Consider the following 26,512-nt stretch of genomic DNA (forward strand, 5'->3'; position numbering starts at 1 on the left):
AGTTAACATCTTTGAGTACACTTGGCAGAACAAAGTCAGAGGAATGTACTTCTTGGTGAAAAGACTTAGCCTCCAAAAAGATGACTACAAAATTTCTCTCAGACAAGCCTCCCACTGACAACAGAAAGACCTGTGAAGTTCTAGTGTTATCTTTTTCAGTGTTCCTAGCACATAATGAAATGCTGCTTTCCTGTGCAGTGTGAGAACTTGTTTATGAAATCTTATATTGCCCTGCGAAACTCAATACTTCGCTGCTTAATACTACAGCCTGAGTGATGCTCAATGAGGTGGATGGAGTGCTTTGTGTATGAGCTGTTTCAGGAGTCATAAAGTCTAAATACAGCACTTCCTTAGCTGGCACTTGGAAGCTTCACCCGCTGTTGGGAGGGGAAAGAAGTCTTGGTGTCACAGCACAACCCTGTAGCAGATGCATCCTCCAAAAAAATAAATAAAAGAGCTGAGTCATTAGTTCATTCTCTTTCGTACTGCTGGCCAGTGCCAGGGCTGCTGTATTTTGTGCGGGAGGGAGAAGACAGACAATATTGTCTCTAGTGTCCTGCAGGGTATGAGTAACAATCTCCTTCACAAAATATGGGTGGCGTCTGTCTGTCTCCGCGCCATGGGAAAGATTAACAATTAAGGTCAACAATTAAGGTTGTGAAAAACTTTGAATAACTGCAACATTTGCTCTTATGCTAGAATAAATAAAGCTGGAGCACTAATTACCAGCAGAGTACTTGCTCATATCTGTTTTGTAACTGTGGGCTCATAAAATTCATACTGTTAACCAGTCCCTTGCTGACCAGTGGTCAGTGCAAGTAGAGGTTTGGCCAAGAGCCGTGTGCTGAAACTGGTTGCAAGATGAGAAGGGGGAATCCTTTATAAAACCTGGGGCATTGTGAACCTTGCTATGGCAGTGGTAGTCAGGCGGCTTCTGAAGCAGCTGTGGTATGTCATTGGCCACTCACCTCAGACATGGCGGTTGACCCACTGAACTTTACAAATCATTTCAGTGTCACATAAACCAAGTTTTCCTTAACTGCTGTTGATTCTGGTTTTACTCTTGCTCTGAGACACAGTAAGGCTGTTGAGGTGCAATTTGCTGTGTCTCAGCTGATTATTTTTTTCCATAAACTCCTTAAATATGATGGCAAGAGAGCACCTGAATGTGTTCTGAGATGGATATTTCTGGAAGTAGACATTGAGGCAACAGTGGAAATTGCTGATTTATAATGCCTTCAGACCTTCTGCTAATCCATCAGGAAAAATTTACAAGTAAAGAGAGGATGTCCTGAACTTCACTCTTAGCATCATTCATTCAGATAAAGCTGTTTTGGTATCATGGAATCAATGTTGGAAAAGACCTCCAGGTTTGAGTCCAACCTAGCACTAACAAGTCCATTGTGGAACTATGTCCCTAAGCACCACATCTATATGTGGTGTGTTTGGGTGGTTTGTTTTTTTTAACACTTCCAGAAATGGTGATGCCAGCAGAAATGTTCTCCTATGAATGGAATAGACTCTTTCACTTGGGAGAAGTGATCTAGTCTGATTGCTTCACTTCAGGGCTGATTAAACCTTGAAGCGCATTGTTAAAAGCATTGTTCAAATGCCTCTTAGACACTGACAGGTTTGGGGCATCCAACACTTCTTTAGGAAGCCTGCTTGGGTGTTTAACCACCCTCTCTATAAAGGAAATGTTTCCAAATATCTAGTCTGAACCTCCTCTGATGCAGCTTTGAACCATTCCCACACATCCTGTCACTGGATACAAGGGAGAAGGTTTCCCAGAAGTAGGAATCACATTACTAGTTTTGTCTGACTGTACGGGATGATTTCTTAACTTTGATCATTTTCTCTGCTGATGTGTTGCACCTTCCCTCCAGAGAATGAAAACTTCAGTGCTGCTCAAGTTCTGGGAACTGGAACCTAGTCTTTGGCACACATGGCCTCTACGGAGGGAATAGTTTGTGTTCTCACTTGGTGCAAAAGTGGAGTAATCCTGCTCTTTCTAAGGATTTTTTTGGGTGTGTTTAAAAATGTGGCGTTAAACCTGAAGAGACTTAAGCTGATAGAGATCTGTATAAAAAGAACTATTAGGGATCCACCATCAAAGTCTGTTAGAAAACACTGATGCCTTTCTATCCCTCAGACCATGGGACAAATGCAGGTCTATTGTTCCTTGGCTTGCTCAATGTTTCTCCTTCTTGCATCTATTGGTAGTGGTTTTCTATTGCCTTGCATTTCTTTAGCTGCCAGTGCTTTTCTGGCCAGTGCTGCTTTTTGCTGTCATAGGAGACTCCTGCTGCTTGCTTCACCATTCTGAGTATTCCTGTTGAGACTGACCAGAGTGCTCTATTGGGCAACATGCCATTGCACCTCACCAGGAGCAGGGCATGAGGATATGCCTATGGTTAGGAGACAACACTGGGAAGGTTTACAGCTGGGAGCTTCTCTGGGGGCCATGGCTATATTCCACAGAGAAGAACCCTTCTTCCCTATGGAGCAGTATTTTTAAAACTGTGTCTTGAGAGGCATCCAATTTCAATGGACTTTGGTCATGTGTTTTGGAGGGAAGCTTTTTGGGTTTGTATATTGAGTAGATTCTCGTTAAGTTAAATGAGACAGTTCTCATGAAAATCACACTGCTTATTCTAGGCTATTGACTTAATACAAGATAATGGGCTAGAAAAGATGCAAAGGTGGTGAAGAAAACAGATGGTTTCCAAGCCATAGGGCAACTTACCTAAGACCAACAATGACATAAAGAGGGGAGAGTGTTAGATACTGATGGCAAATTCGGTGGTATTTGAAGGAGAGGGGTAATATTTCAAGCTAGGTATTGTGAGCATCAGAGCCTCAGATGAAGGAAATAATATCCCTTTTGCAGTGAATGAAAGTAGCATGAAAGCCTACTGTACTTGTGTAAAGCAGGCAGTTGTGTGAAGCTATCTCTTCATGCAGAACTGGGTTTTAATAACATAGTACTGCCAATTAGTGAAGATGAAATGAAAATCAAGTCTTCTGGTGCATCTGTCAAAATGATTGTATGCTTTTAGAGATGAAAATGTGGAGGAACAAAAAAGAAACTTTGAAAATTATTTTGTCAATAGTAGCAAGTGGAAATTTCAAATTTCAGGTAGCCAGAGACACTTTTGCAACAGTTTTTTTCTTTCTTTTTTGTTGTGGAGAACTCACCATGCTGAGCTCTGCCATATTGGCTGAAGAAGTTCTGTTTTGCTTTCTGTTGCTGCTAAAGAGACTCTTCATCTGCTTACTGAGTTCACATGCATAATTGTGTGTATTTATAATATATATGTATAACACACAGTGAAATTAAACCCTAAAAGTTGTTGGAAGAAGCTGAAGCTTTGGCAGGATTGACTTCAACAGTACAGAGACTGTATGTCTGTGGGTGCTGTGTGACTGGTCTGGCAAGATTGTCAGTCCTGTCCAGAGGTGCTTAGAGTTTGAAGTGACCATGCTGTGCTACAGGGAGGGATTCCTGTGGCTGGTTTTGTGCCATTAGAATATGAATCATAGAATGGTCTGGGTTGGAAGGGACCTCTGAAAGTCATCCAGTCCAACCCCCTCTGAAGTAAGCAGTAGCATCCTCCACTAGATCAGGCTGCCTAGAGCCCTGTCAAGCCCTCTCAATATCTCCAGGGATGGGGCCCCAACCACTTCCCTGAGCAACCTTTTCCAGTGGTCTGCCACTCTCATAGTAAAGAACCTACAACTCTACAACTACCTGAAGGGAGGTTGTAGACAGATGGATGTTGGTCTCTTCTCCCAGGCGGCCAGTACCAGAACAAGAGGACACAGTCTCAGGCTGCGCCAGGGGAGGTTCAGGCTGAATGTTAGGAAAAAGTTCTATACAGAAAGAGTGATTGCCCATTGGAATGGGCTGCCTGGGGAGGTGGTGGAGTTGCCATCACTGGAGGTTTTCAGGAGAAGACTTGATGGGGTGCTTGGTGCCATGGGTTAGTTGTTTGGGTGGTGTTGGATTGGTTGATGGGTTGGACGCGATGATCTTGAAGGTCTCTTCCAACCTGGTTTATTCTATGTATTCTATAACCTGTTCCTAACATCCAATCTAAATCTACTTTTCTCTAGTTTGAAGCCATTGGCCCTTGTTCTATTGCTCCAGGCTTTTGTAAACAGTCTCCATCCTTCTTGTAGGCCCCCTTCAGGTACTTGAAGGCTGCTGTTAGGTCTCCCTAGAGCCTTCTCTTCTCCAGGCTGAACAACCCCAGCTCCCTCGGCCTATCCTCACAGCAGAGGTGCTCCAGCCCCCTGATCACTCTCATGGCCGTTTTCTGTACCTGCTCCATCAGCTCTATATCCTTCCTGTATTGAAGGCTCCAGAGCTGGATGCAGTACTCCAGGTGAGGTCTCACCAGAGCAGAGCAAAGTGGCAGAATCAACTCTCTAGATCTGCTGGCAATGTACCTTTTGATGTAGCCCAGGATGTGATTTGTCTTCTGGGCTGCAAGTGCACACTGTCTGCTCATGTCCAGCTTCTCATCCACCAGCAGCCCCAAGTCCTTTTCCACAGGGCTACTTGCTATCACCTTATCCCCCAGTCTATATTGATAGGATTGTTCCAGCCCAGGTGCAGAACCCTGCACTTGCACTTGTTGAACCTCATGAGGTTCACCTGGGCCACCTCTCCAGCTTGTCCAGGTCCCTCTGGTCTATTGACAACACCCCTCAGCTTGGTGCCCTCTGCAGACTTGCTGCTGGTGCACTCAATCCCACTGTCTATATCATTGATAAAAATATTAGACAGTACAGATCCCAGTATGGACCCCTGAGTGACACCACTTGTCACTGCTCTCCATCTGGACTTTAAGTCATTGAGCCCTATCCTCTGAATGTGACCATCCAGCCAGTTCCTTATCCACTGAAGAGTCCATCTGTCAAATTTGTTTCTCCAACATGGTGAGTGGGATGTCGTGGGGGATGGTGTGAAAGGCCTTGCAAAAGTCCAGATAGATGACATCGATAGCTCATCCCTTATCTACTGACATAGGCACTTTATCATAGAAAGGCACTAGGTTTGTCAGGCAGGATTTGCCCCTAGTAAAGCCATGTTAGCTGCCTTGAATCAGCTCCCCATTCTCCACGTACATTAGCATGGCATCTAGGAGGATCTGTTCCATGATCTTCCCAGGTACAGAGACAAGACTCACAGGTTGGTAATGACCAGGGTCCTCCTTTCTACCCTTTTTAAAAATCAGTGTAATGTGTCTCTTTTTCCAGTTACCAGGCACTTCACCTGACTGCCAGGGCTTCTCAAATATTATGGAGAGTCTCTTGACAACTACATCAGCTAATTCCCTCAGGACTCGTGGATACATTTCATTAGGTGCCATGGACTTACGTATGTTCAGGTTCCTCAGGTGACCACGCACCATGTCTTCACTTGCAGTGTCTCCCTGGTCTCCAGCTTGTGGGCCATCAACATGAGCGCCATGAGGAGAGAGGTTGCCAGTGAAGGCTGAGGCAAAAAAGTTGTTGAGGATCTTAGCTTTCTTGTCCGCTGATGCAAGTTCCCCACTGTTGCTCATCAGGGGGGATGCTTTCTTTAACCCTCCTTTTCTGGTTAACCTACCTGCAAAGCCTTTCTTGGTTTTCTTTACATCCCTGTACCTTGGCCTTCCCAACCTCATCCCTACACAACCAGGCAACATCCCTAAAGTCTTCCCAGGATACCTGTCCCTTCTTCCATTTCCTGTGTAGTCCCAATTTGCCCTTTAGTTTGACCATCAGGTCACAACTCGGCTATGGTGGTCTCTTGCCTTTCTTGCCTGATTTCTTACATGTCTACATCTGAGGGAGTTTTCTAAATTCCTTGTGTAGTGCTGTGCTTCACTGAATCGTGTAGGTTGGAAGGGGCCTCTTGAGATCATTAGTCCAAACCCCAGCTTTCTCAACTTCTTCTAGGTAGCTGCCAGGGAATGAGATGAGCTGCATGTAAAGAGTACTTGTTTCTTTTTACTGACTGATATGACAGCACACCGGTGTACATTTCCCCTGTACTTATACCACGTGGGATACATGATTTTCTTCATGCCCTGTAGTAGAATTGTGATCAGCTCCATACACAGCCTGGAGGTGGATTTGTTCCTGTAGGCAATGTACTGCAGGCCTATGAAATGATGTTGTGTATAGGGATGCTTATGTGCTGGCTCCTTCTGCCTTTCTACTGCTGCCAGTACCAACTGGACAGCTGTAGGGTGGGAGAATGCAGATGACAACCTGTGTGTGGGCTCCAGGCTTGGCGTACAGGTGTTCTGTGGGTTGAAATACATCAGCATGTAGGGAAGACACTTTGGCTACATCTGGAGCCCACACCCTTTGAGAACAAATGTTCCCCTTCAGCAGCTCTGTAGTCTGAAGGTTAACTTGTTTCTCGTTTAACACATACCTAGTTAACCTTCAGTTCTGGTGACATTCACTGTCTTACAAGGCCTGAAACAACAGATTTTCTTTATGGCACCCTGAAAGAACAGGGAAATAGCTCTTAATGTAGGTGGCTTGGCAAAATATTCTGGTCAAGTCAACTATTTGGCCTGCTACCCAGCCTTCGATACGTAATCTTTGGGTGCTGCCAAAATACCATTCTAATTAAGCTGACATAGTCTATGAAGCCTGGGTGGTATTACTTTGGTTTTCTTTGCTGTGCTTTCCAGCACTGCATTTTGAGAGGATTGATGGAAACTGTGACAATTGGACCCTCACCAGAGTCTTCATTAAGTGAGGATTTCAGTCACCTTGTGACCTGCAGGATCAAAGGAAGGAGTATTCTCTTTCTTCCTCTCTCTGCAGGTGCAAGTTAATAGCAGTAAACAAATGTACACTAATGCACATTGAACATGTGATCAGTTGGACAGACTTCAGCTTTCTGTTGAACATTAATACATTAACCCTTCTACAAAATATTAACCTATTCTGTTATTTTTTGTTCTGTTTACACTTAGTCAATCTATGCTCTGTTTGTCCCAGGGTGGTATATTTGCAAATAAGCCAGCATACTCGCTTTTGAGATGTCATCTTAAATCTGTTTTTCAAGAGCTGGAAAGCATAAAGGGGTAAGAAAGACTTTGCATTTCCTATCCTGTTTGTTTATTTAGTTTTTCAGTTATTTTAGACATTCACAGCCTGTAGTCAAGAAGAGAGCACCAGTGATATTCTAGCTGTGTCTTGAAAGTCAGGCACTGCAGCAGCACTGTTTTCTTGCTGCTGCCTGTAAGCCACCCGTGGATTTGGAGCTTGTGTGTTGCATAATACCAGCAAATGTATCAGAGGTTACAAAATGGTCTCCTTCCTCTAAGAAGAGATTGTTGTTAGTGAGGCAGCATTAAAATATGTGAAGTATCTATGACATCAGTATCTTAAAACTGCAAGTAGTTTTCTGTAATTGAGCATGCTCTGGCACTGTGTGCTTCACTGCACAGGAGTGAATACTTGTAGCCTCCAGGTTGTGTACTGCAGGCTGGACTGGCACAATTTTTGTTCCAGTCAGTCAAGGGTGTATGTATTGCTTTAGATTTCTTTCGGTTCCTTTGCAATTCATACACTTCTTTACTATATTCTTGAATAGATGAGCCTGTTTGCATCTAGAGCAGTATTTGTTGGAGCTGTCTTGCGCTCTTTACAACTAGAAGTGGTGTTGGCCATAATCTGCTTTCTTGGAGCTGATGTAGTCCAGGACTTGCCTACATGGTTGAGCTACTCATGGCTTTGAGTTATTGCTTACCAGCTATACTATGGTAGCTCCTACCCTGCTGTGCATGAGAGAGAAAATGGGTTTGATTGTTTGTTTTTACTGCTTACAGCTATGCTTGCTTACTGCTTTGCTGCATTTCTGCTGATTTGTGATATCTTTATCTTAGTTGTTTAAACGGTTGAATTCTTTGGAATAAATTGTACTTGGGAGTGTGTTACCACAAAATTCTCTAGAGGATGAATTAATGTCCTGTTGCTATTGGAGAATGCATCTCTGCCCACAGAATGTATTTTTCTTCAGAGGCTGAGCAGAAGGGCTTTCTCTTGAGTGTTTCAACTGCAAACAAGAGGTATATCAAGAATACATACCTCTTATGGTATCTGAAGAGATGAGTGGCTTGCTGTTTGAATTGAAATGCCTAAAGTTGCCTTCTGGCTTCAGCTGTTGATTAGACACTGTAAATAAACTAACAATGCAAACTAACTAGCATAAGTTAGAGCTATCTGTAAAAGCCTCTGTCAATTGATATGCTTAAAAACATGAACCTTGCTGTCTAAATAAAAGCTTTTTTATATTCCTAGTTATTAACTCTTGCTGTACCAAGAGGACAGCAAGTGATGCATGTACACTTGCTGTGCTAACTATTGGTATTAAACACTGTGAATAATCAAAATGGGGGGGGGGAGAAAAAGTCTAATGTCCTTGATCCACAATGATGACTTTTTAATTTTTTATTTTAATTCAGGAGAATTATTTTAACCCATCTGAAAACTTTAGAGGGAAGGGCAGACTGAAGGAGCAATGTGGATGGTGTTGATATCTGCCTATACCTGTCTGTGCATGAGTGTGGAATTTAACTTTGACATCAGTCTTATGGTCAGCCCCCTACAGCCTGTACTGTTAGAAAAACTAGCAGGTTTGGTGACTGAGCCCCCTGTGTAACTCTTACCAAGAAAGGAACTTCGTTGTGGAAAGTGTCCAAGTAAACAAAAATGGGCGGTAAATAACTGTAGTGATGGAATAGTTCATCTGGATGAAGCAGACTTAAAATGCTTGAAAGACTGATCAGTGGGGACTGTCTTTTGTTCTTTCTCTTTTTTTGTAATTGTAGACAGGAAGGGGTTGGTCTCTTCTCCCAGGCAACCAGCACCAGAACAAGGGGACACAGTCTCAAGCTGTGCCAGGGGAGTTTTAGGCTCGAGGTGAGGAGAAAGTTCTTCACTGAGAGAGTCATTCACCACTGGAATGTGCTGCCCAGGGAGGTGGTAGAGTCACCATCCCTGGGGGTGTTCAAGAGGGGATTGGATGTGCCACTTGGTGCCATGGTTTAGTCATGAGGTCTTGGGTGACAGGTTGGACTTGATGATCTTTGAGGTCTCTTCCAACCTTGGTGATTCTGTGATTCTGTAAACAAAGAAAATGAAAGCTCACAGGTTGCTTCAACCAATGTAATAGTCAGTGGAAAAGGGGAGCCTGTTCTCTTCCCTGCTTGCTCATGTTCTTCTGCTATTCATGTTGTGCCAGATGAGCTACTTGTCATATCTAAGTTTATTGCACTTGCTTCCTTAGCAGAAAACTAACCCAGCAAAATAAAGGAGTTAATTAACACAAGATAGACCTTAACTTGGCACAAAAAAGGGGAGAAGGGAGGGAGGGAGTGCTATGAAGCTGCTGGGAGGAAGTGGGGAAAGAAAGCAGAGCAAGTGGGATGTCTGTCCTGTTCTTGGCAGTAACAAGCTATTAAATCATCTTAAGTTGTGTAACTTCACTCAAAGTCTTCAGGTTGAATAAGAAAAGCCTAAAATAACGGAAGGTAATGACTAGACTGCTTCCCCAAATTACAAAACTTTGCATTGTCTTATAAAAAATGTGTGTGGGGGAAAAAGATCAGAAGATGACAACAAGGAGGACGGAGGTAGCATTTTTGTTCTACGAAAGCAAAAAAATGTAGTGAGGAAATGTAGATACAAAATTAAGAGACAATTAGTCACCATGTTTTCATTGTGTTTGTCCTTGGGCTGCTTGATTATGCATCTCTTGTCCCAATCATACATCTGTGCACCTACCCTGCTATGACATATGTCTTGCTGATGGGACTGTATACTCTATAGTTCTTTATTTCTGTTTCTAATTAACATTTCATTTAGACCCAGTACGATCTCTTTGGTTGTCAGTTTCTGCTTCAAAGCTGTAGATTGTTTGTTCTTGAAACAAGTTATTTCTTTGAGTGTTTTTTGGAAGGGGGGAATACATGCTGCAGAGTAGCAGAAGGACCCATTAATGATTTGACTTGATGATCTCACAGGTCTTTTCCAACCTAAGTTATTTTTTGATTCTATGATTTAGCTATTAAGAGACAGAAGAGGATTTTCACTGACCAAGAAAGATAGTAGAACTGCAGAGTTTTATAAGTATTTCTAAATTTCATTATAGATTTGGATTTTGAGCTAGAATACTTTCTTCAGAGACAAGGGGAAAAATTCCTTACTTACATGAACTAGGTGCAAAGTCACTATTTTTCTCACAGGACTTTATCCTTGTTATCAGTGAAGCTGCCCTGCCAGAAGGTGAATGTGAATTCACAAGCTATGAGTCTTGAGGAGCCTTTTCTGAATTTTTAGGCAGCTTCAGAAAAGCAAAAAATGCTGAACTGTGTGTATTTATTTAATTTTATTTGGCAAGACTTGAAGCAGGATGGCATCAGCGCTTCTGCGCTGCTGCTTCAGTATGTATCTGTTTTGGCTTTCAGAAGCCTGAATTGCTTTTGCCAAGATTTTTCACTTTCTGGCAAAATTACAGTGGCAAATGGGTTCCTTTACAAGGTGTAATATTTAGACTAACAGCTTTGCAATTAAGAATGGCAAAGAGAATTATATTCCCTTTTTTTTTTTTAAAGACCAGATTTTTTAAAGTATGGAATCGTGGGAGTGTTTGGATGTAACTGAAGTGCTTTTGATTGATTTATATTTTGAACAGTGCTTTTCATTCTAGTGTGCAACACTCACTTGAAATTTTAGCTGGAACAATGCTTTGTTTTCAAAGATATTCAAAAGTATTACTCTAGTTAGGCAGTTGCTTTATATCATATACTTGCAAATGCCTTTGGGATACACACATAGAACAAGAGGCATATACCCATGCAAACCTGGGCAAGGGAAGTGGGAAGAAATGAGGAAATCTGCAAGTATTCTTAAATAGGACCTGCTGCTAATCCCAGTAGGCCATCAAGATGTCAATGATCGTGTGATTGAATTGTTTGCAGTTGGAGAGTGATTGCTTTCGTCTTTGAGGAGGTGTTTTGGAGGCAAATTTTCCAAGCAGTAATTTCCAACATGGGAAACCAAAGACTTTGAGTGTGGGGAGGGATTTTTGAAGCTGTGGAAAGAAGCAAGCATGTGTTTGGAGTGAGCAAAATGACGAAGGGGAAAAATAAAAGTTTTGAGATGATGAATCCAGGCCTCTGACTAACAGAGCAATGCTGCGTTCCTTGTACAGGAAGCTGCCAGTATTATTTTGAAGTCTGTGTCTTTTGTTTGTATTTGTTTGGCAGCCTGTGGTAATGAACCTTTGAGTGCTGCTGGTCTTGGGGGTAGAGGGAGTCCTCAGTCTTGTAAACTGGCAGAGTCGCTGCATGAAATAGTCACTAAAAAATGGGGAATTGCTTTAGAAATCCTTATGTACTGGTTGCTAAAGCTATGGTGGAATCTGGTGGCAAATGTGTGCTGCCAGGGATTCAGCTAGCTAAGGAACCTGGTGTCTCTTTCTTTCCAGCTCACATCATAGAATCATTCAGGCTGGAAAAGATCCTTGAGATCATCAGGTCCAACCATTGTATTGATCCTACTCTACCAAGCTCACCACTAAACTGTGCCACATCTAAACAACCTATAAACACATCCAGGGATGGTGATTCAACCACCTCCCTGGGCAGCCTGTTGAAATGCTTGACTACTTTTTCAGTGAAAAAAAAAAAAAAAATTTCCTAATATCTAACCTAAACCTACCCTGATCCAGCTTAGAGTTGTTCTCTCTTCATAAGACTCTAGGCCCTTCACCAGCTTAGTTGCTCTTCCTTGCATCTGCTCCAGTGCCACAATGTCTTTTTGTATTGAGGTGCCTGAAACTGAACACAGTATTTGAGCTGTGGCCTCACTAATGCTGAGTACAGGGGTACGATCACTTCCCTACTCCTGTTCGTCACACAGTTTCTCATGCAAGCTAGAATGCCATTGGCTTTCTTTGACTTATGAGCACACTGCTGGCTCGTGTTCAGCTGCTTAGAACCTCCAGGTCCCTTTCTGCCGCAAAGCTTTCCAGCCACACTTTGTCAAGCCTGTAGCATTGCATAGGGTTGTTGTGGCCCAAGTGCAGGACCCAGCATTTGGCCTTGTTGAAGCACATATCATTGACCTTGGCCCATTGATCCAGTCTGTCAAAGCCTCTCTGTAGAGCCTCTCTACCCTCGAGCAAATAAACACTCCCACCTGACTTGGTGTCATCTGCAAATTTACATCATCAGGCTTTCGTCATGTGAGAAGTTGTGTGGATATTGTCTTTGCATGGAAAAGCACATCCAGGTCCCACAGTTTAAATTCACGTGGGAACACTGTTGGCTGTCAAGTCTTTCAACTACAGAAAACTCATTGGCATATCTCATACTTGGCTGCTCATATGCAAATCTTATTTCCATTGTAATTATGACAATGGGAATAGACTAGTAACAAAGTGTGTGTCCTCATGCCCTGAGTGGTGTAAAGGATTGCTGGATACGTCCATTTACCTTACCTGGAAGCCATGCTTCAGTGATGTATATAGGTCTGCAAAAAAAGCCCCAAACGCTCTTGTAGATACTGTGAAGTAGTTGGGGAGTTTAGAATCAGGTGGGTGGATAGTTAAGATCATGCAGATTTCTCTGTGTGCAGAACAAGACGACAGCATTTCCCCCCTGGCTCTTCAAGATGCTAAATTAAAAATCCAGTAAAGTTGACTCAGACAGTCCTGAAGGTGACTTAGGGGAGAATATTTTATGAACTCAGTTGTTTTGAGACTTTGTTGTAATTTCTCACAGAAATCCAGGTTTGGTCTGTTAAGCCTCATGCTATGAGGCTAACTAACCGTGGGTTAGTTGTTTGGGTGGTGTTTGATTGGTTGATGGGTTGGACGCGGTGATCTTGAAGGTCTCTTCCAACCTGGTTTATTCTATGTATTCTATGTAAACTAAAGGGTGACACTGAACGTCTGAGAGAGTGAAAGATAGGTAAAAGAGAGGGGAAGATTTGAAATCTGTATGTTAAAACTGAGGTTTTGGGAGAAGATGGTCTTAAGATAGATCAAAACTTAAGGCTATATTGAAGCTTCTCCCCCACAGAACTCTTTTCTATAGTGGTTCAGTTATGGAAAGCAAAATATTACAGAATAAAAAATAATTAAATAACCCAGGGCTTGCAAAGGAATAGTATTCAACCAGTTGGTTAAGTTACCTTTCATAAATGAGCATAACACCAGTTTTCAAGGACTATGGGTCTTGTCTTGCAACTATGCCAGGTTATTTTATTTATTTTATTAATTTTTTTTTACCCTTCCTCCTGTTCCTAACTAATCTGCAAGTGATTGCATTTTAAAAATTCTTTTCTCTTGAATCTAAGGACATAGACAGATGGCACACGTAGAAACTGGAAAACTTCCTGAATTGGCAGACTGACCATACCCCTGCCATCTTCCCACTGCAGTATCTGTAGGTGCGTAGGCTGTGTGTGCTTCCAGAGTGCTGGAAATGATGAGATACTGTTTCCTCTGCTGGAACTATGCAGAGAGTGAGTAATGAATCAGAAAGGCATACCTGGTGACAGGCTTCACTTGCTATAGGCAACTTAATCTGTTGGTTAAGTGGGTAGTTCTGATCATGACTAGAAACGACTCCTACAGAGTAGTGGCAGAGTGTGTACCTTCAACATTTTCCATGTGGGGTATCAGTCTTTAGATGATCTGAGGTGATTTAACACTGTTGAGAGACTGAGATGCCAAAACTATGCCTCATGATAGTCTTCTTTAGAGCAGCAAATATCCTACTAAAAATGAATCTAACGACCTACGAAACTTGGGGGTTTTGTTTGGTGGTTGGGTGGGTGGGTTGGTTGGTTGGTTTGTGGTGGTGGTGTTATACATCTTTCGGGGACTTTGTTCAAGGAGAGCCTCTTAGGCCAATCAAAGCACATGAAGTTGTTTGGTTTTGAACATGCATGAGCTGTCTGGCTTGATGCTACGTGACAGTCATTCTTGCTGCTGAATGTCCTGAATTTTGCAACAGGGACTGACTGCATAGCTTATTTTCTGTTTACAGTCCTTTGGAGTTTCTCTATCCTAAGTGTTTTAAGATGAGGGTAGTAACTTGGCTGTTAAGGTCTCTGAAAAAAAATTGTCATGCTAAAAGTCAGATTTAAAGACAGTCGTAAAAAAAAGTTGTGATTTTAGGTGGTGGCTTTTTGTTTATTTTTTCCTTTTAAATACTAATTTTCATCTGCTGAACATGTGAATTGGTATAGAGTTACATTCCTATAATACTACTCATTAAAGCAATACAACAGGGCCTTAAATCTTAAAGGTGAGCAATGGCTTTTTGTATTCTTACAGTAGGGCTATGATAAATTGCTTTTAGACAGACAAGAAAGATTTGATCTTAAATCAACGTTAACGTGTGACTGACCAGGAATGATATCATCTAGAGATGATTGCTTTCTGTTTCTGTGTTAACCAATGAATAGTGAAGTACATAGCAGTGAAGCAAATAGGTGTTAGTTGTAGTCAAGACTGCATAATTCCTATTCTTTGAGAGAATTTATGCTCTTCCATTGGCATAATGGGCTATAACAAACTATAGCACACCCTAGAGTAGACAAATTGGGCTGGTATTATTTAGGAACATATTTAATCCATCTTTCTGTGAGTCAGTACCTTTTGCTGAAACGTGAAAGACAAGTGTTTTGATACTTAGTCCTAACTAACCTACAGTTAGATTTTCAGCAGTCATGCCTTTCCTCTTCTGAAGTGATAACAAACATAAAGCTATTGCAATGTAAGGCAGATTTTTGTTGTTGTTGTTATTCCTTAACCTAAACTTTGGGTTTATGGAGTAATCCTCCAGTTCTCATTGTTCTTAATGCACTGTACCCACTTCAGAACATTTATTCCAGCGCCTTGCCTAACTTCACTTCAGATGTATTTACAGAAAAGTGTAATCCTCAGAGTCAAAAGATTTTTTTTGTTTCTCCCCCTCTTCCCTCTTTTCTCTCTTGCTTACTTTGTCCCAGTTTTTCTTGATACGTCATCCAAGCTAAGAGTTTTCCATAAATCTGTACTTAATGCTCCCAGAACAAACCAGGTGAATGAGGCAGGTCTTGCCCCGAAAATGAAATCTTCAGATCCATCTTAAAAAACTGACTGCAAACTTTCAGCTGTGGAGTAGGAGTTAGGTGATTGTAGACTGCTGTTTGTAAGTTCAAAGACTAGCAAGAGTGCAAATTCTACAGTTACATGTTTGAGGTGGTCTTCCTGCCCTCTCCCTCAATGTGAATTCTTTTAAGAATTTGGTTTTAAACTTAAGTAAATGCTATGGAAAAGAGTATCTAGAACAAACAACTTGATTTATGCATCTTCAGTTAAATAGATTTTTAAACTTCTTGTTGCCTAAACCTTTTTACTCCCAAGTCAGTTGGTATATGAATTGATCCCAGAGGTTGCTACCTGGGGAATACTGCAGAAGCCCAGTAACCCATTCCTGGAAAGAAGCTCTCAATATTTTGCCTGCCTTTCAGACAGAGGAGGTGGCTACTATATATCATCCAAACTTATCCTGGAATTAGATAAAGTAAAGCTTCTTCAATGAATGTGAGGTTTTTGTGGGCCATAGATGACAACTCTTTAGGGAGCAGTTTTTTACAAGATACCTTTTATCTTTGTCCATAACCTAACTGTCTTACAAATTCTGCTGGGAGATTTGGTTTGATGACAGTGTACGCCTGCTAGCAAGCATTGGCTAGCCTCTCTAAGACGCTAACTTTTGTTTTGAATACATAACATACATAACTGGTAATTAGCACTGAACAAGACAGAAGTTCACTTGTGGTTGGTGTATACGTTCTGACTCTGCTTTGTTTTTTCTCCCTCAGTCACCCTTTCTTTCATGTGCTCAAAGGTGACATCACTTACCTTAATCTGCAGGGATATCTCTAGTTGAGTGCTGGAGCCAGCAAATAGTTCTTTATTTATGTTTATATTTTGTTACAAAGCAGGGAATGCTTTATTTGATATATTGCAAGAGAAAAGCCATGAAATAAAAGGCAGGTGGGAAAAGGTGTTGAAGGCTAATGCTGCATAACGATCTCCATAATCTTTTCCAACCTAAATGATTCTATGATAAGTGACTGTCATCTTCACTAACTCCCAGATTTCTAGCGTTTTCTTTTTACAGTCAAGCTGGTTTTCAGATCATTAGTATCAAGGTGTGAAGAGAGGCTTTATTTTTAGCCTGGAATATGAAAATAATGGAAGAGCCATCCAATCTGAGACTAGTGATGCTGGGCTTCTGAATGCAATAGTGACTTGGGCTTTCCAATGCAGTAACAGATTGGATGTGTTTTCTAGGCTACAGACAGCAAATATGCAGGTTTGATACTCCAAGTTGATGCAAATTCTTACAGCCTCATCTGGCTCATCTCAGTCTTTCCCCAATTGTTTTCAATAATAGGTTGATGAAATGTCTTCATTATGGTTTCTGACAGTTTGTTTGTGCTCTGCAGGTCCTGTGAAACAGTAGATGTAATTTGAAGAAAATTTTGAGGAACAAATGGCTTTAGCTGGCTGTCCAGACTCCTTTCTACGTCTTCCTTATCGGATAGTAAGTTACAAAATTGCATGCTCTTGTCAGCTTGTAGTATGATATTGCTGTGTGCCAGTGATTGATTGTGCATTCAAACTTTTCATCAAACTGCTAAGAAGTGTCTGTCAATTTTCTGTGTGTTGCTAAAGTTTGGGAACAGACCCTCTGTTATCATCCTGTATGCAAGACCTACTGCTGAAAAAAATTGAGTCACTAACTTACACTGATTTTATATCTGTCTTCAAAATAACCAGTTCTTATCTGGGAGAAGGTGCTTGTTTACCAAAAAAGAAAAAAAAGGCAAACTATCATACCATTGAAATGCCTTGTACCCAAAAGCATCAGTCTGCTAAGAATCCTATATTTGTAGAAACGAAGGCAGATTTTTACACATGGTTAAATGCTATGTTTGTCAAGTTGTTATCCTCTATCTATGCAGCCAATACAGCATATGATGAGGATTACATTTTAAAAAGCAACAACTCAATTGAAAGGTGCTAGGCAAAAGTGAATTTAGATTTTTGTTCTTGCAATACCCCCAAGGCAGTTGTGATGGGCATAATGCATGCTTCTTGTTTTCATTTTTTTGTTGTTTAGTTGTTTTGTTTGGGGTTTGGTGGTGGTGGTTTTCCTTTTTTTTTCTTTTTTTTTTTTTTTCTTTTTTTTTTCTCCTTGTTTGGTTTGTTTTTTAATGAAACTTCAAGTTTGTTAATTTGGGCATGACCTGTTTTTTGCTCTTGTTTTCATAGGGTGTGCTTACCACCCTAAGGATTCAGTAATAACGGATACAAAAATAAACCTATGACATTGAAACGTTTTTATCCTGAGAGCAACATTACTGGTAGTGATTACTACAGTCATGCTACTCCCTTAAAAGCAAAAAATCCCCCAAACCAACCAACCAAACCCAAGAACAACAAAATCATTAGCAAATCTGTATAGGATTTATACATCTATTTCATAATATGACAGTTTATACTTTTTCCCCAACAGGAAACTTCTGATCAGTTAAAATACTACTGTTAGCATATGCTGAATTGTTGTTTGTATGTACCTGAGTGCTTTTCCTGATAACAGGAAAAACAGCAGTTTCTTTATAACTCTGTTTGCAGTTATAAAAATAGAATGGACTTCAAGAAACTTGGTGTCTTGAAAATCTGTTACTATACTTGGATCTGCGATTTTAAAAATATGTGAACAGATATGCCTGGACTTCATAATTTTGATGCACTGTAAAATTATGCTTCCAGTTAGTGTCATCTGCATCATGACAAAAAGCTAAGGGAAAAGGGAGCTATGTAAGAGAAACGTGACATTTTGGACAGACATTTCTGAGCTGCGAGTTCTTTTCTGGATGTTAAAGGCTCAAGTCTGAATGACTTTAGTGGTTTGTAAGCAGCTAGAATGTGAATTTTCCATGGTACTTTCTCTTGTTCTTACAAACCTTGTAGATAATCTGCTTTAATGTGGGGGCAGTCAAGAGGCTGAAAGTATCAATGCAACATGACAAGATGGTGGGAAAGTGACTCCCTATTAAGTAACTATTTTTGGTCCTAACTTATTGTGTGTTGACTACCCTAAGTGCTTGTAACTGTTTTAAAGACTAGCTTAGGAGCCCATTCACAACTACTGTGCTTTCTGTCAAAAGTGAAGTTTGCATTAAAAAAAACCCTGAACATCTGTTTTTCCACCCCTACTAAATCATAGAAGCTTTCATCAGCTTGTCTTTCAAATTTGCCTACAGTGCCAGTATTGTGTTGGTAAAAGGTTGAAAGAAGGTTAAACTAAATAAGCTGTAGAGTGTAATGAAGGATTCTGTTTTTTCCAGTACTTTCTGACAATGTGAATGAAAAGCTTTGGAGAACATTATTCCAGGGTCCCCAAGGTTGGGACCTTAATGCTGTAACTTCTGTGTTTAGAATAAATTGACACATTGGAGTTTGGGATTGTATTCAAAGCACAGCACAAGAGAAACAAGAATCTGGATACATGCACTATAGAATATCTTTTAAGATGCCCTGTTGCCAACCTTGCTCTACCCTTCCTTTTTCTAGGTCTTGTGGGTATTTTTGGGGTGGGGGGAGATGGGCAAGGTCCAATCTTTGACTTCTACTGGTCTCTTTGTTGACAGTGTTTGCAGCTTTCAGGTCTTATTTAAGAACTTCCCCCCCCCCCCCCACTTCTTAAATTCATTTAAACTTTTTTTGTGAGCTAGCACATAAACCAGCCACTCTGAGTGCATTCTCCTAGAAACAATCTCTAGTTCTGTGGAAAAAAATCAATGCTACCTTTTAGTGGCTTTCAGGAGCCCTTTCCAAATTCTCAAACTCTTCAATCAAAATCCGGCAGAGAGATTTGGCAGTGTTTGTCTTCTGTTCCTGGAAATTCAGAACATAGTCCTAGAATTTCTCAGAAAAAAAAATGGGATGATTTACTGTGTTTCCGTTCTTTTGCAATCTGTAGTCACAACAGTATTTATGCACAGTGACTTGAACTCTTGAGGAAGATCTAGTTTTTTAACCCTTGGAATGAATTGTACAAGTCACAGTGACATAACTAACTAAAAGATATTTATTTTTTTCCCCCTCACTGAGGATAAAATTCTGAGCATGCAGGGATGTTATGTTCATCTTCCATTTTCTGTCTTCCATTTATTATTTTGTCAAAGCCAAAATGCTGGCATGACTTTATTAATTATTAATAGATTTTGTTTTCAAAGAGCTGAATTCTTAATAGAGAAAGGACTTGTTCACATGATGCTCATCATCTAATTTGGCATAAAATGCACTACAACCACTTGGTCACAACAGGAAGAAAATGGAAATGGCTTTCTCTTACGTGTGCAGAGCTGTGGAATTCAGGATTACTAATAGTCCTCTTGGCCACTGGATTAGAGAGCAGGATATTACACATCATACTTGAGAAGTTTTGTGCACTTAATGTGGGGATGTAAATACCTAAAAGAAATACTCAGGGGCTAGGTACTACACTAAAAGCCTCCTTTAATGATATCAGATTTGTGGATGTGAAGATGATGTGTTGTTGTCACAAGTCACATTTCTTTACCTTTATCTGTAATAACAACTAAGCACAGGTTTTCCAGGTTTTAATGTGGCGGCTTTGATCCTTGTTTTCCATAAAATGATACATGTTAAAAGATACCTTTGGAGACCATCTGGTTCAAGTCCATTTGTGATGGTTTAACCCACACACATCAAACAAAAGCTCATCTGAAGCCAGTCGGAGAAGCAAATGAAGCTGTATTTTACAAGCAATAATGGAATGCCACGAATACATACAAAAATATACAGTATTTACAATATTATACAAGTATTTACAAAAAGCAAACAGCACAGAAATCCTCCTTGGACAGGAGGCTTCCACCTTGCCTTCCCCCCAGCCTCTCCTTCCCTTTTCTCTCTAGGAAAAAAGAGAAAAGGAGAAAATGTTAGAGAGATTTTTAGTTAGCTCAAAGCATCATTAAGAAGTTAGTATTGCTTATCTCAAGGTCATTAGATGATAAGCTGTCTCTCTCTCTGTCCAGACCAACAGCATGCATGCCAGCAGAAAAAGATGGAATGAGAGAGGAATATAAGAGCGTAAAACTACATCCCACTCATCTGCCAATGAAAATTTGTGTAGAACAATCTTTGTTTTCCTTTTTATACCAACAGTAGCTCCTAGCTTAAAGGCACAGCCTAAACTGTCACACCATGGTATATCAAGATTATGCTTGTTTTCCTAGGGTGAGTTCTTCTTAGTGAATGTGGTTATTTTGGGAGATGTGCTTTTTCCATTTTAAGGGATTGTTTGCTTTGATTGGGTGGTTATAGAGGGTTTCTCTTCTAGAGGGGAAACACCACCCAGATGATGCTTATCTCTAATTCAGTTACCTTGCTGGATGCCATATTCCTCATCCCTATGAATCCCAAATGCCTTCCATGTGACTTAGTCTTGTCTCTGCTTATTTGAAATTGAACAGTCTGATACTGAGTCTTTATGTATGTGTATACATGCTGCTGTTGGTTCTTTGCATTAATAAAATCTATTTCGTCCTAAAAATCAGAGCACTAAAAAAAAAAAGAAAAAATTGCAGAATTTGTGCCCAAGTAGACTGAAAACCTGTGTGGGAAGCGTTGTCAGGACCTATGATTTGGCCCTCATTATCTGCCTGACTGTTTGAAAACCTTCATTGACTTGGCTATTGACAGTTGTTTATTGAGAAATCTTAGGATTTGTTGTGTAATAACCTTGGTTGGATACCACTTGCCAACCAAAACTACTCTTATCACTTCCCTCCTCAGCTGGACAGGAAAGAGAAAATAAAACAAAAGGCTTATATGGGTCAACATAAGAATGGGGAGATCACTCAGCCCTTACTGTCATGGGCAAAACAGACTCAACTCAGGGAAATTAATTGATTACCAATTAAAATCAAAGTAGGGTAATGAGAAATAAAACAAAGTCTTAAAATACTGTCTTAAAACACCATCCCTTGCTCCAGTGCAGGCATCCCACAGGACACAGGATCACAGCCTCGTTTGAATATCCACCTGCTCTGTCATGGAGTCCTCCCCAGGCTGCAGGTGGATACCTGCTCCACTGTTATCTCAGCGGGCTGCAAGGAGGCAACCTGCCTCACCATTGTCTTCACCACAGGCTGAAAGGGAATCTCTGCTGCAGTCACTGGGTCTGTCGGACTGAGGGAAACAACCTAGCAGCTCTTCACAGAAGCCACCTTTTCAGTCCCCCTGCAACCAAAACATTGCCACACAAACCCACTACTCAAGTCTTAAGATTTGAAATAAATACTGACTTAATTTATTCTCATTAGGCTTAAATGTACAAGGATACTACTTGTAAGAATTTGGGCTGGAGTTTGGGTCTTCCATGCTAACAGTGCAAACAGACTTTCAAAGTCTGTGGGCATAGTTGAGTGGGGAAAAAAACCCACATCAGAGATATTATTGCATTGCATCATTCTTCTACATATTTTATGAAGAAATTTAGCTGAAATGTTGCTACTGCCAGTGCAGAATGCTATCAGATTTGTGAAATATGGTGTCAGTCAACAGATTTTGTCAATGATGCTCTTGTTTTAACAGTTTACGTGTATGTGGTGTAGAGGGTTGATGGACTGCAGCAAAGCACAAAGCAGTGAGAACATTAGCAAATGCTTCTACAAGGCATGTTGCCTTCAATATGAAGTTATGAAATCTGTCTCTGAGTGCAGACTGCAAATGTTTTTCACAGAGAGAGTTGATGCTATTTGGTAGTTTTAGTTGAAGAGCAACTGGACCTTAATTTATCTGTTTTTCTGAAAAAGAAATTTGTTTTAATAATTGTCCCAAAAGCAGTTGTTTTCACTTACATTTAAATAAGTATGGTGCTTATCTCTTAGGGCATTGGAAATGCACTTGCCCCCACTATTGCATGTCACCAGAATATTGTACATGAAGCAAAATCATGTCAAATAAATTTGTATTTCATACTAAGCTTTTATAGAATTGATTACAGTTTCCCTTCTTAAAAGAAATACCTATCAGTTGTGTGTTTTTACTGTACCAGTTTACCTTTCTACAATTCCATTTGCATTTACAGTTTCATGTTCAAATGGATGCAGAAGTTGATTGGCAAAACAGGAGGTATTTTTTGAAGGTGAATGGGAGCAAGAAATTTCAAGTGGATAGGTCCCCATTTTTTAGTTCTGTTGTGGAATCATATGAATTACAGAATGGTTTGGGTTGGAAGGAACCTCAAAGATACATAATTCTAACTCCCCTACAATGGGAAGGAACACCTTTCTCTAGACCAAGTTGCTCAAAGCCCCATCCAGCCTGGCCTTGAAAACTTACAGGGAAGGGGCATCCACACCTTCTTGGGGCACCCTATTCCAGTTGCACTAGTTGACCAGCAGGCCACAAAATGATAGGGGTTAGAAGGGACTTCTAGAGATCATCTAGTCCAGCTCCACTACTAGAGCAGGTTGCACAGGATTGTGTCCAGGGAGGTTTAGAATGACTCCAGATATGGGACTTCCACCATCTCTCTGGGGCAGCCTGTTCTAGTGCTCTGCCACCATCAAAGAAAAGTTCCTCCTCATGTTTAGATTGAACTCTTTTATGTTCAAGTTTGTGCCCCTTACCTCTTGTCCTGTCTGAAGGAATACAGGCTTCATCCTCCTGATGCCCACTTTTAAAGTATAAGCATTGGTAAGATCTGGTCTTGTCTAATCTTTCTTGAAAAGAGATATTCCAGTTCCCTAATCATCTTCATAGCCCTTTGCCCTACTCTCTCAAGCAGTTTCCTGTCCTTATTGAACTGGCTTCATGGCTGTCTTATGCTTAGGCTGTTAGAGACGATTGCGATAGGCCAGGTGGACTCTTCTGAGAGTGGAGTAGAGGACAAGAATCACATCTATTGACCTGCTGGCCTTACTACCCTTGGTGCAGCCAGCCCAGGATGCAGTTGACTTTCTGGGCTGCACGTGCACCTTGCTGGGTCATGTTGAGCTTCCTGTCAACCAACATCCTCAGGTCCTTCTCCACAGGGTTGTCGGTCTAACCCAGCTTGTATTTGTGCTTGAGACTTCATCAACCCAGGCACAGGCCCTTGCACTTGGCCTTGTTCAAGTTTGTGAGGTTTGTACAAGCCTGCCTGTCAAAGTCATCCCTTCCCTCCAGTGTGTTGACCACACAGAACACAGAATTAACCAGGTTGGAAAAGACCTTCAAGATCATAAAGACCAACCTATCACTCAACACCGTCTAATCAACTAAACCATGTCACTAAGTGCCTCATCCAGTCTTATTTTAAACACTTGCAGTGATGGTGACTCCCTGGGCAGCCCATTCCAATGGCCAATCACTCATTCTATGAAGAATTTCATCCTAACATCCAGCCTAAACCTCCCCTGGTGCAGCTTGAGACTGTGTCCTCTTGTTCTTACACAGGTTGCTTGGGAGAAGAGACTGATACCTCACAGCTTGATGTTGGCAGCAAACTTGTTGAGGGTGCACTTGATTTCACTGTTCATATTCCCAGCAAAGATGTTAAACAGTGACTATCCAAATACCAAACTCCTGAGGAACACTTGTTATTGGTCTCCACTCAGACATTGAGCTGTTGACCACAACTTTTTGAGTGGGACCAATCCAGCACATTTCTCATCCACTAAGCGGTCCATCTGTCAAATCTGTCTTTCCAGTTTAAAGACAAAAAAGTCACATGGGGTAGTGTCAACTGCTTTGCACAAGTCCAGGCAGATGATGTCAGTTGCTCTTCCCTTATCTGTCAGTGCTGTAATCCTGTCACAGAAGGCCCCCAGATTTGTCAGGCACAATTTGCCCATCGTAAAGCCATGTTGGCTGTCACCAGTCACCTCCTTATTTTCCGTGTGCCCTAGCACAACTTCCAGGTGTATCTGCTTTATGATCTTGCCAGGCATATGGGTTAAACTGGCTGGCTTGTAGTTGCCTGGGTCTTTCTTTTTTTCCTTTTGAAAGTGAGAGTTACTTTTACTCTTACTCTTTTCTTCTCAGTAGAGCTGCACTGCTTTGCCACTGCTTTTCAAATGCAACGGATAGTAGCTTAACAACTTCATCTCTCATTTCCCTTGGGACCTGTGGATGCGTCTCATCAGGTCACATGGGCTTCTTCAGGTTCCTTAGATGGTTTCAAACCTGATCTTCCCCTACAGTGAATGATTATAAGGTATGTTTCAACCCAAGCCTCAAGCATTTAAAGAGTCAAAGGACTCTAATTGTCAACCATACCATTTACTGCTTGCATTACTTGAAACATTGGTGAGGAAACAATGTAGACATTGCAAATCAAGTGAGAAAAGAAGTTTAATTTTGTGTCTTCCTGTTAATGGTTTCATGCTTGAAAAATAGACTGAACCTCTTTTTTTAAAAATCTCATGTCATTGTATACAAGCAAGCTGTAGTTTTCTTACATATTGAGATTTACATTTTATTGCTTTTTTTCACTTGCGAGGAGACTGAAGGTAGATCTTATTAATATCTGTAAGTACTTGAAAAGAGGATGTAAAGAGGACAGAGCCAGGCTCTTTTCGTTGGTGCTCAGTGACAGGACAAGACAACAGGCACAAACTGAAACAGAGGAGGTTCCCTTGGAAAACTGGGCAATACTGTTTTACCATGAAGATGACTGAGCACTGGCATAGGTTTCCCAGGAAGGTGGTGAAGTCTCCTTTCTTGGAGATACTCAAAAGCCACCTGGACACAGTCCTAGGCAACTGGCTGTAGGTGGCCCTGCTTGAGCCAGGAGGGTGTACCAAGTATCTACAGAGGTAGGTCCCTTCCAACCTCAATCAGTGATCCTATGAAAATCAAAAGCAATGGCTCTTTTTAGGTTTTGATTTGTGTGCAAATTCAAAGATGCTGCTTCCAGAATGATGATAAAAGTAGGCCATTTTCTGGTGTTTTCTTACAAAACTTTGTGGGACCATTCTGAAGTAACAGGAACAATCAGTTCAGCACCAACTAAATCCTGCATATCTCCTTTTTATGACAGATCTTTTTCAAACAAATATTTAGCAAGCTGTTTACCAACTGGTTAGGTTGGGCAACTATCAGTATGAATATTTTCATGTTAGCAACAGCACTTACTTACTGGAAGAGAGAGGTTGATGTACCAGTCCTGAGACAGTCTTATAATTCCTCTGTAAATATAAAAAAGTAGAAGCATATACTTTCTAAAATTGTTACAGTCAACTAGAATTATGTTAGTGATAGCTTAAGAAGGGGTATTTTTAATGAGCCATTCTCCTACAGATGTTCTATGCTCTGCATAATGAGTAAATAGCCACTGGAGAAGATTATTTGGTTTTTAAGAGCGAGATAAGAGTGCTGTGCATTTGGAGCTATCACCTCTCAAGAAACTGCTGCAGCTCAGCTAACTCCTAGTTTTGTTGCTCCTGCCAGTTGGCTCAGACAGGCTTTTTTTATTCTTAGAAAAGACCAGTAATATAATGTTGTCTTAAACGTAAGTATTTCCAAGAAATACCTCTAGACCTGGCTAAATGTCTAGTAGATTTTCTTGCCGTACAGAATCTGAAAGGATACTGTTTGATCAAAGGAAGATCAGTATTTCACAAGCCATTACAATATTGTCTTTTTTTTTTTTTTTTTTTTTTAAAGTTAAAAAAGGACAGGAACATCCCCAACCCCCAAAAAACAACCACCACAACCAAAACCTTGTGATTCTGCATTAAGTTGTTCAACCATGATCAATTTGAAGAGGGGAATCCTTCTGTTTCTAAAAAGCAACCATGGGTGCAGTTTCCAAGCTTAGTAGTTAATGTGATGTGTCATGGCAAGGGTGTTTTTTATTTTTATTGTATGTGGTTGCAGACCATTTAGTTGCAATGCAGCAGCTGAGTCCTCAACTGAAGCTGCTGCTTCAGACAAGAGTGGGTAGCCTACACTCACCATGGCTTCAGTGCTGGATGTGCCACTTACATTGCAAAGCTAAGAATAAGTACATTAAGTCCACCTTAAGCACTAACTATGACTGATTTGCTTGCTGCTTTTGTATCCTGCAATTTTTTTTTTTCTTTCAGTTCCTAATACAACAGTCTGACTGTTTGGAAAGTTCTCTCTGCGTTCCCACAGAACTCTTGCCACTTTTCAGGTGCATCTTTCTTCCCTAGTGTTGCTGCTGTTTTCCTTCCTTGGAGATGCAGACTAGAGAGTGCAGCATAGAACAAGGACTTTGTTCTTGAAGGATTGGCTTTGCTTTTCAGGATGGAATTTTACCAAACTGATCAGCTTTCAGGAATCTTGCATGAAAAGAGAGCCAGATTATTGGTATTAATGGGCTTTTATGCTAGATAGTATTGATATTTTAATCTGAGGCATTAAAATACAGTGTTTTTC

General features: G+C 40.9%; 1 protein-coding gene across 1 annotated transcript in view; it reads left to right on the plus strand.

Annotated features, from left to right (window-relative positions):
* Positions 1-26,512, plus strand: part of GRB10 (growth factor receptor bound protein 10) — a 152,431-nt gene that overhangs the window by 23,799 nt on the left and 102,120 nt on the right. The window contains exon 2 of the mRNA XM_054164071.1: positions 16,531-16,628. Within this exon, the coding sequence (XP_054020046.1) occupies positions 16,578-16,628 (51 nt within the window). The 5' untranslated portion in view covers positions 16,531-16,577. The remainder of the gene's footprint in view (positions 1-16,530; positions 16,629-26,512) is intronic.

This window comes from Dryobates pubescens, chromosome 9 (genome assembly GCF_014839835.1).
Source record: "Dryobates pubescens isolate bDryPub1 chromosome 9, bDryPub1.pri, whole genome shotgun sequence".
NCBI lineage: Eukaryota > Metazoa > Chordata > Aves > Piciformes > Picidae > Dryobates > Dryobates pubescens.